General features: G+C 33.8%; 1 protein-coding gene across 3 annotated transcripts in view; it reads right to left on the reverse strand.

The window, feature by feature from the left end:
* LOC145306587 (uncharacterized) overlaps nucleotides 1-14,041 on the reverse strand; it is an 86,391-nt gene that overhangs the window by 33,016 nt on the left and 39,334 nt on the right. For all 3 annotated transcript variants that reach the window (XM_080148790.1, XM_080148789.1, XM_080148788.1), the window contains exons 12-23: nucleotides 10,834-10,939; nucleotides 10,248-10,390; nucleotides 9,641-9,739; nucleotides 9,171-9,326; nucleotides 5,573-5,673; nucleotides 4,843-4,888; nucleotides 4,613-4,695; nucleotides 4,086-4,192; nucleotides 2,127-2,190; nucleotides 1,613-1,664; nucleotides 1,340-1,402; nucleotides 321-382 (exon numbers count right to left, since the gene is read on the reverse strand). In XM_080148790.1, the coding sequence (XP_080004916.1) occupies nucleotides 321-382; nucleotides 1,340-1,402; nucleotides 1,613-1,664; nucleotides 2,127-2,190; nucleotides 4,086-4,192; nucleotides 4,613-4,695; nucleotides 4,843-4,888; nucleotides 5,573-5,673; nucleotides 9,171-9,326; nucleotides 9,641-9,739; nucleotides 10,248-10,390; nucleotides 10,834-10,939 (1,082 nt within the window). The remainder of the gene's footprint in view (nucleotides 1-320; nucleotides 383-1,339; nucleotides 1,403-1,612; nucleotides 1,665-2,126; nucleotides 2,191-4,085; nucleotides 4,193-4,612; nucleotides 4,696-4,842; nucleotides 4,889-5,572; nucleotides 5,674-9,170; nucleotides 9,327-9,640; nucleotides 9,740-10,247; nucleotides 10,391-10,833; nucleotides 10,940-14,041) is intronic.

Genomic DNA, 14,041 nt, shown 5'->3' on the forward strand with positions numbered 1-14,041 from the left:
TTAACCAAAGAGGTGTTACATTATCGTCATGGTTGGGGGGGGGGGGGCGGGGGGTAGATAAACCTCTAAACCAGGTGTGACCCCTTCATAATCAACTTGCTTAAAGCAAAAAGGGACATTTGACATTTTAAACTAAACGGTAGCACCCCTCTTGGCTGTTATAAGGGTGGTAGGTATGTAGTGTAGACCCTAGTAAAGGGGGGTGTAGATGGGTGGACAGCTGGATGGGTGCATCCACTATCCTTAATTTTGCCAGTGGAGGGGATACAACCCCCTTCTGAACTCCTCTAATTTGATTCAAAGATAATTAGATAAAATACCTTATTAATTCATAACCAGTAGTTTTCTCATATTGGACACTTCCAAATGTGCATTGACGATCCTAAAAACACAACAAAAAAATATTATTTGACTAATCTTATTATTTTCTGTGTATCACTATATCAATGTAATACAACTGTCAAAGCAGCATTTGGTACAATGTTTAGCACAACTTTAGCATATGGTTCTCTTTAAGAGTTGAGCTTCTTACAGCTGTCCAGGGAAATCTGACATGGAACTTCCCTCCCTTTCCTTATGACCCCCTAGACCTTTAGTTAAATAGCCAATATTAAAATATAAATTATCTTTCCGCTCTATGTTTAAAGAAACTGTTTCCTTATAAAAACTTACATCTTTTTCAAAATAATTGCAAAGTCTATCTTTAATAATTGCAAAGAATTTGTTAACCTGAGCACTGACACTCTGTCCAGCTGTTATAGAATCTGGTATTATGTTATCATCTATTTACCTGAGCACTGACACTCTGTCCAGCTGTTATAGAATCTGGTATTATGTTGTCATCTATTTACCTGAGCACTGACACTCTGTCCAGCTGTTATAGAATCTGGTATTATGTTATCATCTATTTACCTGAGCACTGACACTCTGTCCAGCTGTTATAGAATCTGGTATTATGTTATCATCTATTTACCTGAGCACTGACACTCTGTCCAGCTATTATAGAATCTGGTATTATGTTGTCATCTATTTACCTGAGCACTGACACTCTGTCCAGCTGTTATAGAATCTGGTATTATGTTGTCATCTATTTACCTGAGCACTGACACTCTGTCCAGCTGTTATAGAATCTGGTATTATGTTGTCATCTATTTACCTGAGCACTGACACTCTGTCCAGCTGTTATAGAATCTGGTATTATGTTATCATCTATTTACCTGAGCACTGACACTCTGTCCAGCTGTTATAGAATCTGGTATTATGTTGTCATCTATTTACCTGAGCACTGACACTCTGTCCAGCTGTTATAGAATCTGGTATTATGTTGTCATCTATTTACCTGAGCACTGACACTCTGTCCAGCTGTTATAGAATCTGGTATTATGTTGTCATCTATTGTCGACTAAAATGAAAAAAAATATTTTCAATCATGATTATATAAAATTATATGTAAATGAAAAGCAAAAATAAAGACGAAACAATTAAAAATAACTCTTTACCCCTAAGTAAAAAGATTAAGCAATCCTAATATATCTTTTGATATAGTTGATAGATAAAGAAAAACAATTGAAATAAAAACCGTAAAAAAACACAGTTTGCGTTTTTTTCTTACCTCTGATGTAAAACCGGTGCCACAAAGTCTCTGGAAATAATCGGTTCCAGGTCTAAAATAGAAAAATAGGTAGATACAAATAAGATACTGTTTTATATTGATATGATATAACATTTAAGTGAGAGAAAGCCCAATCTGTCCCGATTTTGTATCACTTTTGAAAAGTGCTATTCCTGTGACGTCATATAAAAAGGGAAGGGGGGGAAGAAAATCTCTTCCCTTTTCTCCCATCTCTTTTGAAGAGATTTTCTTCCCCCCCCTTCCCTTTTTCTTTCCCGAAACGTATATGACGTAACTGGAATCGCACTTTTAAAAGTGATACAAAATCGGGACAGATTGGGCTTTCTCCAATATTTTTATAAAGTTTCTGAAAGTGCATAGTTTCCAGGACTAGTTTTAATACTATGTATAAATAGCCGGGAGGAAGGGTTTATTAACCTCTAAAATACATTAAATGTTTTTTTATGACACTTTGGTTTTTCAAAATTCACGATTGGGTGATACAAATAATTACCTTGATTGAAGAGCACTTTCGCCCGCACTGTATTTATCATCTCCAGATATAAAGCATTGACTAGCTAAAACAAATACAAGTAGGTATGTCCTTTTCCTAAATTTTTTTCTACAGGGCAGAAACATTTGACGTTTTTTTCACTGATACCCAAAGTTTTCCTAACATTTCCTTATCATTAATTAGCTTAAAAACCTTGGGTACTCTTATTAAGTTAAAATTTTTGGTACATTGAATAGCAATGTTCAAACGTTTCAACCAATATTTTTATTCCACAGAAGGTATGATATTGTTCATCATCATTACATTTGGAATATACATTAATTCACCGTCCATTATCTTATCCCATAAGAACCCTGAATTAAAAGTAGGAATATAAAGAATATTTCCCTTTTCTATGATATGCCTTGTTTCTCCAACAGTATTGCATGAGTTCTCAGAAGCGTATCATGTACAATACAGACCAACAAACAACATATTCGATGAGAAGCCTCGCTTCTTAAGATACTTATTGCTTAATGTTGTTTGGTGTAATTTTGATTAATTTTCGAATGAAAAATGATCCTTTTTTGTACTAAATCACTGATCAAATTATTCGGTAAAAACCCTTTGATCAAAAAAGGACTAAATTCTCCCTCCCTTGAATCATGAAAAAAAAGACAAATTTCGAGATTCTTCGAAAGGTGCTAGTCTTGATGTTTAGCAAAAATGGAAAATCAGTAAAAAAAGATTTAAAAATTCTGAGGGGTGTCTCCTATCCGATATTCGTAACTATAAAAACTATACAATTTAGCTAGAGGCTAGTTAGCTACTATATAATTCACTATTTATCCTAAGACAAAAAAAGGTAAAAATATTCCTAACGCAAGTTTTTACGAATTAAGTGTGTATTTAGTCATAGACGTCCAAGGGGGGGGGGGGGTAATGGGGCGATTACCCCCCCCCCCCCAAACGATTTTGAAACGAAATTATTTACCCCCCCCCCTAAAAAAAAGCTTGGACGTCTATGTATGTAGTTGTTCTTGTTTAAAATGATAATTAATCAAACTTTATAGAAAAATTATTTTTTTTGTCTCGTCTAAAAACAGAGACTGGATAATACTGAAAAAGCGTTCGAGCTTTTTATTTTTTCTGATGGGGAGGGGTGTTTAAACTGTGCTTGGTTAATATGGTGTTTTGGACCATGACATCTCTAACTATTTATGTCACACACCAACACAAGCGGTGTTGGGATTGAGATTCGAACCTGTGACCTTCTCGCCAACGAAAAATGCGCTACGTGTTACGCTACAATCACAGGTTGAACTCAAGGATCTAAGGCGATAAGACAATAGCCGATAAATTGATGTAAAAAAAAACAGTAACAAGCCCTTTTCACTCCACAGGGGGGAGCATAGGCCGCTGACAATTCGTCAGTGTTTCTGTAACAATGTGGCTTATGGATATGGGATAGGGTTGTCAGCCCTATGCCCTATGATTGCGGTGTAAAGCGTCCATTTGCCATCAGACAACCAACCCTTTGATTGCACGACCTTTGTCTGTGAAGTCCTAACTGTGCATGGTAGTGAGTTGCGCCTGTTTTGGGCCAAGGCATTCCCCCTACTCTAACTATTTATGTCGCGCACCTGACATAGCAGCAGTAGGAACCATTTTTAACGTCTTTAGTTATGACGCGGTGTCGGACCGAGATTCGAACCTATCACCTTCCCGACGACGAGCGGATGCGCTACGTGTTGAGCCACGGTCGCGGGATAAATTGATGTACATCTCCCAAAATGATACACAAATTTACCCCTTAGATAAATTAAGATTAGTTGTTGAAAAATTTAAACTTAATGCTTCAAAAAATCAAAATTTACTAAAGTCCCCAAAGTTCTTAAGCCAACGAATAAGAAAACATTATTATAAAACTTTGGGACTGGTATAATGAACTCTTTCTGGGTTGAACTATTAATAGTTTACCTGATGAGTAGAACGAGAATGATCTGCAAACAAAGTCGCGTTGGAATGTGCATTGTTTTTCACACGCAATCTCGTCAGATACACGGCTCACTATCGTATCCAGATACCTAAATTAATATCACCGTATAAGACATACTTATATTTACCAATTTTATATATATTCTTTATGGCTTTTTAATCAATATTTAATGGAACAAAAGTATTGCTGATATTAATCTCACTTTTCAGTGCAGTGAAAGCACTTTTTAAATAAGTATAATATTTAGATTCGAGCAAGCTAATGTTTTTTTTTGAATTACATTTTTTCTACCAGGATAAACGGAAATTCTTATAGCTGTTGCAAGTAGAGCGGACACAGGGACAAACTTTTTGGAGACCATCGTTTTCAGGCTTTAAAAAAACCAAAAATAATCTTATACTATTTTCCCTTAGATTAGGAAGAAAATGTTAAAACAATACACATGTCTGCAAATAGGTGTGAAAGCTTTTTTAAGGTTTTTTTAAAAATAAGATAGGTAAAACAATACCTTGGGTACGCATTTTCTATCCTTTTATAGGGGCACGTTATCTCCTCGCTGTCCAAACAGGCATTCTCCAAATACTCGGTATCCTAGATAGCAACAAATTATGATTTTCTTCCTAGTCGTTGTAGGAATTACGTTGTTACTTAATATAAAATCAAAAAGATATAATAACTGACTGTAAAGTTAAAACTTTCTCTAAAAAGATTGTACCATATTGTTCAAGTACTGATTACCTGGGAAGGTAGATAACTATCTGGCTGTGTCCTTCTTGTTTCAGCACTAAAATTATCAAAATATTAACTAGGACAATTATAACAAAGATGGGAAGCATAAAGACAGGCACACAAATTAACCACCTTCAAATGGTTAACCTGGATAACTGAAAAAATATTTAAAAAAATACCGTACAGGGTACTGTAAAAACAAAGTTCACACAAAAACGCAGTGAAAGACTAGTGAAACATGCCTGTTAATTTGGGGTAATGGCTATATAATACGAGGATATTGTAAGAGACTCTCGCATACCATAGTAAAATGATTTATCCAGGCTTGTGAATATAATGATACCTTCCCCACCCTTAGGACTTTATCAAATCCCCTCCGCTGTCCATAAAGGAACGTGTGGACCAATATCGGAGGACTATATAAGCAACCTAAATGGTTGACAAAATTTCTTGTGTCCCAATATTGCCGTATTCTATATTAATTTTTGGGGTATGTATAAAAACAGGAAGGAATGGAACATGTGGCTGTAAATAACACTGGTACCACGATTTCTTAATCGTTTAATCTTAAACTTAAAGATACAATTACTTAATTTTGACTAGTTAGTTTAAAGTTAGTCGTGTCCAAATGTTTCAACAAATAATTTTAATATACAGAAGGGGTTTTCTTGTATATCTAATTGGGGATTTATATAAATCTTCCATTGTCTTATCACTTGCATTTTGATGTAAATTTTACCTAAGGGCACAGGTTAGGGTTCTGGGGTTATAGTTGGCAGACAAACATTTGAATGTGGATTCTTTTAAACAATGCTCTTCACATTCTCGTCTATGGAGCACCTAAATAGATTGATAGATTGTTAGACTTTTTGTTTAACACCCCCCTTGGATATTTTTGGAAGGTGTAGAAGAGAGGGATAGACCCCTATCGAGGGGGGTTGGATATCTTGGGGATGTTTAAACCCCCATTAATTTTGCCAGGGACTTGGATACACATACTAACGAACTGGGTGAGACATGTAAGGGAATCTTCACAAAAAATCTTCTGGATTGATAAAGAATCTAATAAGGAAAATAACTCTTTATTTAGAGTAAACAAGAAGCAACATGAATATGATGTAAGATATATAGTTGTGAAAGGATATATGCACCAAACAGATATACATATTAATGTGAGGTTTTTTGGGGGGGAAGAATCAATATTACATTTAGTGGACCACTCAATACCAGCCCACCCCTCTTTTCTAATTATATGAATGCACATTGGGAAGGGACTAGGTTAAGAATAGGTTTTATTTTTATTTTGGTTTAGGATAAGGAGGGGGAGGAGGGGAAAGTTAGAAATGTGAAAGATAGATTTTTGGCCAAAAGAGAAAGGGTCAGAAAAAAATGTTTAGATGAGGTACAGAATTTTATAACCCTCTATCCCGACGAGCGCATAAATCTTGTGCTCGCACTTGTGTATTGCCCTAACCCTTCAAGGCTTTAGTAATCTTATAAAACTCCCCCCCCCCCTCAATATAAAATTACAATATAATGGAGACGGGTACTGTGTATTCTTTTGTATAGATGATTTCCTAGTTTTTGGTTAAGGTAAAAACATAGATATATGTGTATCTTAAAGAGAACAGTGTTCAAAAAAATGAATAATACATGAAAACAAGAATGACAACAACCAAAAGTAGTGGAGCAGATCTAGTATAAAATATTAATCAAAAAGAATTTTTGATTGGATGCTATAGGGTATAAAAAAATATTCACATAAGAATAAGCCGTCTATCTTTGAGCGAAGTAGATAATATTTAAATATTATACAAAAATTACAATCCCAAATTCAAAAACAAATGGGAAGCAATAACAGAAATTTCTAATATTCCAGCAATCTCTCTTAAATAGCTGCCGAGAAAATAAATGTTACTTCCTAGTCATATATATATTAAAATACTTACAAGAAAATCTGTCTCGTTCCCTGAGTAATTGCAGGTGGATAGATAGATATTATTACTGCACCAAAGTGTAGTATTGGCACTTTTTCTTCAGTGTTGATATATAGATATAGATAGATTGATGGATAGATAGATTCCTATATGTAAAGACATATAGTTAGATATATAGATGGATTTATGGATGGATAGATAGGTTCATTTATTGAAATATAGATATGGATGTATAGATAAATGAATGGATAGATGGATGGATGGTTGAATTGATATAGAGGTTAGATGAATAAATCACCACAAGAAAAAATTAAGGATTAAAAAGACTGTTCCTCTTCCTTTCTATACCTGCCTATTATTACACTATGACATAAAATAAAAAGAAATATCTCCAAAAGGGTGTCAAACTTCTACATCTAAATTTAAATGAGAAGACTATATCACTGTATTACAAATATGATAATAGGTGAATTGCTCATTTCGGAGAGAAATAAAAATAATTAAAAATCCACGATTTATCGAGAAAGTAGAGACGTATGAACCTACACACGTAGGGATAAACACAAACTGATATTCTTGCTAATTTCTTTATTTAAAAATATTCATATGTTCATTTTTCGAATTGGCATGTTTTTAAACTCTTACTTTAAATTACATAATTTTTATTTTGTTAATAATTGCAATAAAATATAACTGAAGCTCAGAAAATATGAAACATCGAGTAAGATTAAAATCCTTAATTAACGGAGTTTTTTTACTTATATTTGACACCCTTAATGAAGAGTTATACAGTATACAGTATTTATCATGTGAAGGGGTATAACTCACATACAAATTTTCCTTCGTATTTAATTCTGTTTATTTACAAAAAAAAATCTTAAATGAAGAAAACGATTACACGACCTTTATCTGGTAGTACTGACTTGCATGTAAATTGCAAAGGGTTTCTGCTCATTCAATAGTAAAAAAATAGCAAGTTTGGGCTATTTATTTAGTAGGTGATATATGTCATTATTGGTGGAATGCCTTGCCCCAATAGAGACAACTTATAAACATAAAAAAAATTTGCAAAAACTAGATAATCTATTTGGCAGAGGGGGAAAAGTGGTAATTCTATCGCCCCCCCCCCCCCCCCTCATACTTTGATAACCCTCATTTTAACCCAGGGAGTAAGGGAGGGGACAATGGGCAGTTAATTCAATTTTATCGTTGTGACCCTTTAAGGTTGAAAACCCAGATATTTCCAGATAAAACAAGTATTTGCAATATAGCAACCTTTAGTGGAAATTTTTGACTTTTTGAATTGTTTTTAATTCGAAATGCACCATCCTTAAACTGATGCTATACCACAAGCCTTTAATTCTAGAGATCAAAACCCTTGTATACAGTTCATTTCCATAATTGTTATTATCTAAACTTCGGAAAATTAAGGAAACATATCATTTTACTTTTACCCAAATTTTTTTATTGTATTTATTAAAAAGCTTAGACATGAAAAAGCCTTTAAATAATTATATTACAAAACTTACTAAAACAATTACCTTCCTACAGAACTTTTAACTCAAGTTATTTCATTTAACGAAATAAAAATGAGATACCTTGCGTCAAAATTTCATACTACATAAATAAAATAGTTGAGAACATAAGTACATCTTAATTTCAAAGATCTTAAGGTATAAGTAACATATCTTAGGATAACTGGTAGCTGCGCTCCTAGCATCCAGGACAGAAAAATAAAATAACACCATCTTGAGATTTTAATGATAAACAAACCTTGAACAACTCAGGACTTCGTGAATTTTCCTTAAAATTTTGAAATTAATCGGATCATTAATTACAGAAATATTAAGCTAAAGACAAAAAACTTTTGCCTTTACATTAAATCAATAAGAAACATCTAACATGTCTAAAGTAACGAAAAGAGCTAACTGTTACGGACGTACAAATGTGCGGGACCTAATTATAGGAAGGCTTTGCTCATAATAACTAATAATCTTAATATAATTTCTTTCTACAACGCACTAATCGGAATGAATTTACATTAAACAAGAATTAGATATAAAAAATGTAATGATTCAATTTACAAAATAATTTTCAAAATCAAAATATTCTGTCTGCTTGTTATTGTTTATCTTTTTGTTGACGCGCTAGTTTGCCGCGAGATTATGCATGATTTTGCGTGACGTCATTCATAATTGGTCCCCAAGATTGGTTAGAAACTGCTAAATTCTTGCATGTTCCCTTTAAGCCAGTCCCCAAAGTCTGAGACTCCTAAAAATTGAATATTCGTTCCATTGTCCCCTCCCTTACTCCCTGATTTTAACCCCTTCAAAAAAAAGTTGGACATTCTTGGATGGGGGCATTACAAGTTATTGACAAAGACAAGAAAGATATAGATACCTGATTGATCATCTTCTGTTCAAAGCCGCGTAGAATTTTGCCCGGAGTCCTCTCGAATGCCCAGGCTTTGTCCAAACATTTGTTGATCTGACCGCGCAGACACACTTTCTCAAAATAGTTGCTCCCATCCCTGTACACCAAATCATCACCCCGTCCCTGGAATAGAAAACATTTTTAAATTATTAGCTACTCTTAAACTAGGGCTATCCTTACATCTGTCTATTAGCTAAACTGTACATTTTGATAATGTTTCTTTGCATTTTCTCTATTGTTCAGATGTAAATTAGTTTTGAATACACTTTTTAGGGCCATGCCAAAAACGACGGTTTGTTACCGCCATCAATGGGAAGTAGGCTGGCCAAAAAAAGAACAAACTCTTTCAATAACCCCTAAATAAACATATGAATTACTCCTAACATTTTCCACACAAAATATATAATTTGGCTCAATAGTGATTACAATGGGAGTACCTGTGTGTTTCTGTCCAGAACAAAGCATCTTTGTCCGCTGTAGTCCACAGAAAAAGCTGGACAATCAGCCCCCTGGTCCAAACATAGCTTAGAACATTCCTGTAAGAATTTAATTGTAATTTTGTGTTTGTTTGGTCTTCTTAATTGTCTGTTATCTGCCCTCTTGAATTGTCTGTATTCGGCCTTCCTTATTTGACTGTCTGCTAAATAATGATCTGCTATCTAGGAATTTCTACTTTATTTTGACTTAGTACTTGATCTGTCTGTTGTCTACCTTATTTGTCCGCTGTCTGTATAAGTGTATTTTCTTTTCCATTGACTAATTTTTGTGTTATCAGTTGACTTAGATTCGTTTGTCTACTAAACTATATTATACTAAATTGTATGGTATCGAGTCTGCCTTCTTCAATTTCTGTCTGTTTAATATCCTACCCCGAAAATATTTAATATCCTCCCAAAACATTGTTATAGACCTTCAATGAACCGATAAAAAGATTGACGTTGAAGGAAAACCTTATCGGTCCATCGGTTAGCAAGATCCTTCACTATTAACAGACATATGCACACATAGACATCCTGTTACTTTTTTATTTAAGGATAGACCTACCAGGGTAATCCCAGGGGTATTGGAGGACAGTTGTAAATTTTCTTGTCTTGCTGTTCTCAAGAAATGTGAGCTGGTCTTTTCAAATGTAAATATTCCTCCATCACAAGTACTGCGAGTACATGCCTTCTCCTTGTATGTTGATCCTTAAAATGGGGAATATCTAATTATTAAAAGCGAAGAATTTTCATAATTATGGCTTGTACGTCTCAACGTCATTACGTCAGGGACAGGTTGTATCTAATAATACAAAGAAGAATGATGTCTGCCCGTCCGTCCGTCTGTTCCTTAAGATCTCGGTAACTCGATTATACTCTTTAGGAAATATACCCACTGGTCCTGTGGTGGTTTTAGGTTATTTTTTTGAGGGTGGGACACCCCCAATCCCCCCATAAAACAATAATCCCCCTCAAGTTTTTCTAATCAGTTTCAAATTAGTCAATTACCTCTTGGGGCAAAGCCCCTTGAGGCTAGGAGGCGAAACCTCTAGTGATTTTTATAATGCAAAGCAACTCTACAAAATTATGTACTTTCTAGTTATGGTATGTCCGTAAGTACTTTCATCTGTATGTCCTCCTGTCTCGCTTACCTATTTCCACAGGTTGGCTGACATCTGGTATTGTGACTGAATCATCTCCAGACAGGTAGCAACGGTCGTTCACCTGGGCCAGTGACCGACAATTGAATGCTCGGGCCTAAAAATTGAAAAATTAAAAAATTAAAAAAAATATTTATTGTAAATATTTTCTATGGTTTTATAGAGAGTTAGTTGTCCGCGGATATGAAAAAATTGTATTTCCATTGTTAGGATTCAAAAATGTAGTAATTTTATTAAATCATGATTAGAAAATAAAACTTTCACACTTTTCTCCCATGATTTTAATCTAAAAGAAGGGGTACATTGCTTTATCATAATTGGGGTTTACATAAATTTATATATTTTTTTTATCATATTTAATAATTATTATTTCTCATTTTATCAATCTTGATGGGTGGTGAAACTAACAGAACATATGAAAGGTGGTGATTTTGTTCATCATACGGGGGGGGGGGGACATTAATTCATTTCTTATCCCATAAGATTCCTGGTGTTTGGTTTGTAGAATACTTGTCACTTGTTTCAAATACGGAAGGATTGACAAAGGCTAAATGGTTAAATATAGATCATTAGGTCGGCAATCATTGTCGTAAAAATACATGCCTTTAAAAAAAATTGCCGATGAACAAAAAAATACTGATAATTAAAACACTTCTAAAGTAAAATCCCCGAATAAGCACAAAATACGCTTTCGAAATATCCTTTTAATATTTCTTATAAGAACACTTTAAAAAAGATATCTACAACTTCAAAAATGTAAATACATTAAAACAACTTTTCTTTCATATACAGAAAAAAAATATTTAAACTCTGAAATCCTTCTAGGTTTCTAAGAATTTGGTTTACTTTTTCATAAAAAGCTAAATTTACTATATTGAAGACTAATTTTTATTATAAATGACATTTTTGCGAACGTAACCAAACATCAAAGTATTGATCTTCAACTATTGAACCATGTTAACTTAATTATCATCTTTTAATTTTCATCATGACCAATACATTGCATTCTTCATTTGAATATTTAGTATTTTTATCATAGAAGTGAGCATTAAATGTGCACGAAGCGCATAGAGAACGTTTACACCTCCTTAATAATCCTTATACTAAAGTAACAGGATGTTTGAGTGTCTGTGTGTTTGTTTGTACCGAAGGATCTCGCCAACCGCTGAACCGATCGGGTTCTCCTTAACAGGGTAGCTTTTCATAGGTCCTGGAAAGGTTTATAGCTATATTCTTGGGTGGGGGGGGGGGTGGGGTGGGAGACACCCCCAACACCCCAAAAAAATGAAAAATCCCCCACCCCTAAAAAAAAATTTAAATTTTTTAACTAAAATTAAAAATTAGGGGAGGGGCAACCAATCAAGATTTCTCCCCAAGTTCCTCAAGTTTTTAAACCAACAAATGAGAGTTTATAAAACTTTGATTATCAATGTAATTATAGTCCAATGTCCCCTCCCTCTCTGATTGATTGACACTTTTGAGTTATATAGCATAAATGTTTATTCAAATAGAGCATCAAAATCTAGGGGCGAAGCTGCTAGTATACAATAAAGAGGCATTAGAAAAACATTTTCCTAAATGTGAACAATTGATGGGGAGGATATAAGTGGCATATTTGCGTAGTCAAAGATTTTACTGAGCATCCCATCATAAAATCACCAGCCCATAAAAGAATACATCAAATAATTATTTATGCTTAGACATCAACATTAGGGTGTGGATTCACAAACGCATATGTATCTTTCTTTACATGCAGAGTGTTTTGCCAAAGAGAGTGCAAAACATACAAGAGTGTTATCTTATTGTCAGAAGAGTGGAAAACCCTCTCTAGATGTCCATTCCCCTGCATAATCCTATTATATAAAGTACTAAGCTTTTTTGTCTGTAGAGAAGGATCTCGCTAACCACTGAACCGTTATGGTTCTCCTTTAGAGGGAAGTTTCGTATAGGCCCTTAGATGGTTTTAGGTTATAACTAAGTCTTTGTATGGTTTTAAGCTATTTTTCTGCCCTTCCATATCCTTTCGAATTTAGAGCTCCTAGATGCTAGGGGAGCAGCCGCTAGTTAATATAAAAAGTTAGAAAAAAAACTTCCTTAATTGGTAAATCTTAACCCGTCTCGGATTTTCATAGGATGTAAACTTTTGTCATGGAAGTTGGACACAACTTCTGCAAGCTTTTGATCTCATCATGAAACTCCCCTTTATTGTATATTTTTGCAAATTTTAAACATTGTGCAGTTTTAATTGCACACCATTGCAACATTAGGACATAAACATTAGCAATAACAATGATAAAGAGACTATATATAACATTTTGAATCTTACATCGCTTTCTTGTAACCTATAATATTATTAGACTGTAAATGTTTTTGGTTCCCCAAAGTTTACATACACGTTCGCTCATTAGTTGGCTAAAGACCTCTATTACATATTGATCATTTGGTACAAACAAGCAGTGTCCAATTTTTTCTGCAAATAATAATAATCTATTAATTGATAGGGCACGATTCTAATGAATAATTGTTATCATGTTGATATGATAACAGCTTTAAGATTGAAAGTTTGTTTCCATATTTTATTTGAATAGCATGATATTTTCATGTATACTTGTCTTTATTATTGATATTCCATTAGTATGTACCCACCCCGTGGACTCTGTGTCGACTTTCAATTGGGTCTTTGAATATTAGCCAATAGCATCGTAAATATTAGCACAGCCAAGTCGATACAAAAGATCTGAAAGCAATTTGCTATCAGATGTAAAAGGCCCTCAATACTGGAGCCAGGTAGTTGTCTGGAACATACATCTATACTTATGACATTTATTATTAACGTTATTAAATTATACATTAACAAAAACAAAAAATAATATAACATTTTATTTAAAACTTTGATTAATTTAAATATGACTTTATTTTTACTAGGACAATTACGTTTTTAAGCATTAAGCTTAATAAGGAGAGTAGGATAAAAGAACAATTTAAATTATTTAGGTGTCGTTTTACCAATGATCTTAAGGGCTTGGACAATGGACTACAAATTGTTGTACATCCCGTATAAGGATAACCAAAATAACCCCTTATCTAGAATAAAATTATTGGTTAAAGTTTGGACATTAATATAGTTTGGTATCAACCAATATCAATTTAAATAATGGTACCCAAAGATTTTGATCCCAAAAATACGAGAACGCAGTTA

The sequence above is a fragment of the Acartia tonsa genome, chromosome 14 (assembly GCF_053477335.1).
Source record: "Acartia tonsa isolate MP-2025a chromosome 14, ASM5347733v1, whole genome shotgun sequence".
Classification (NCBI taxonomy): Eukaryota; Metazoa; Arthropoda; class Copepoda; order Calanoida; family Acartiidae; genus Acartia; species Acartia tonsa.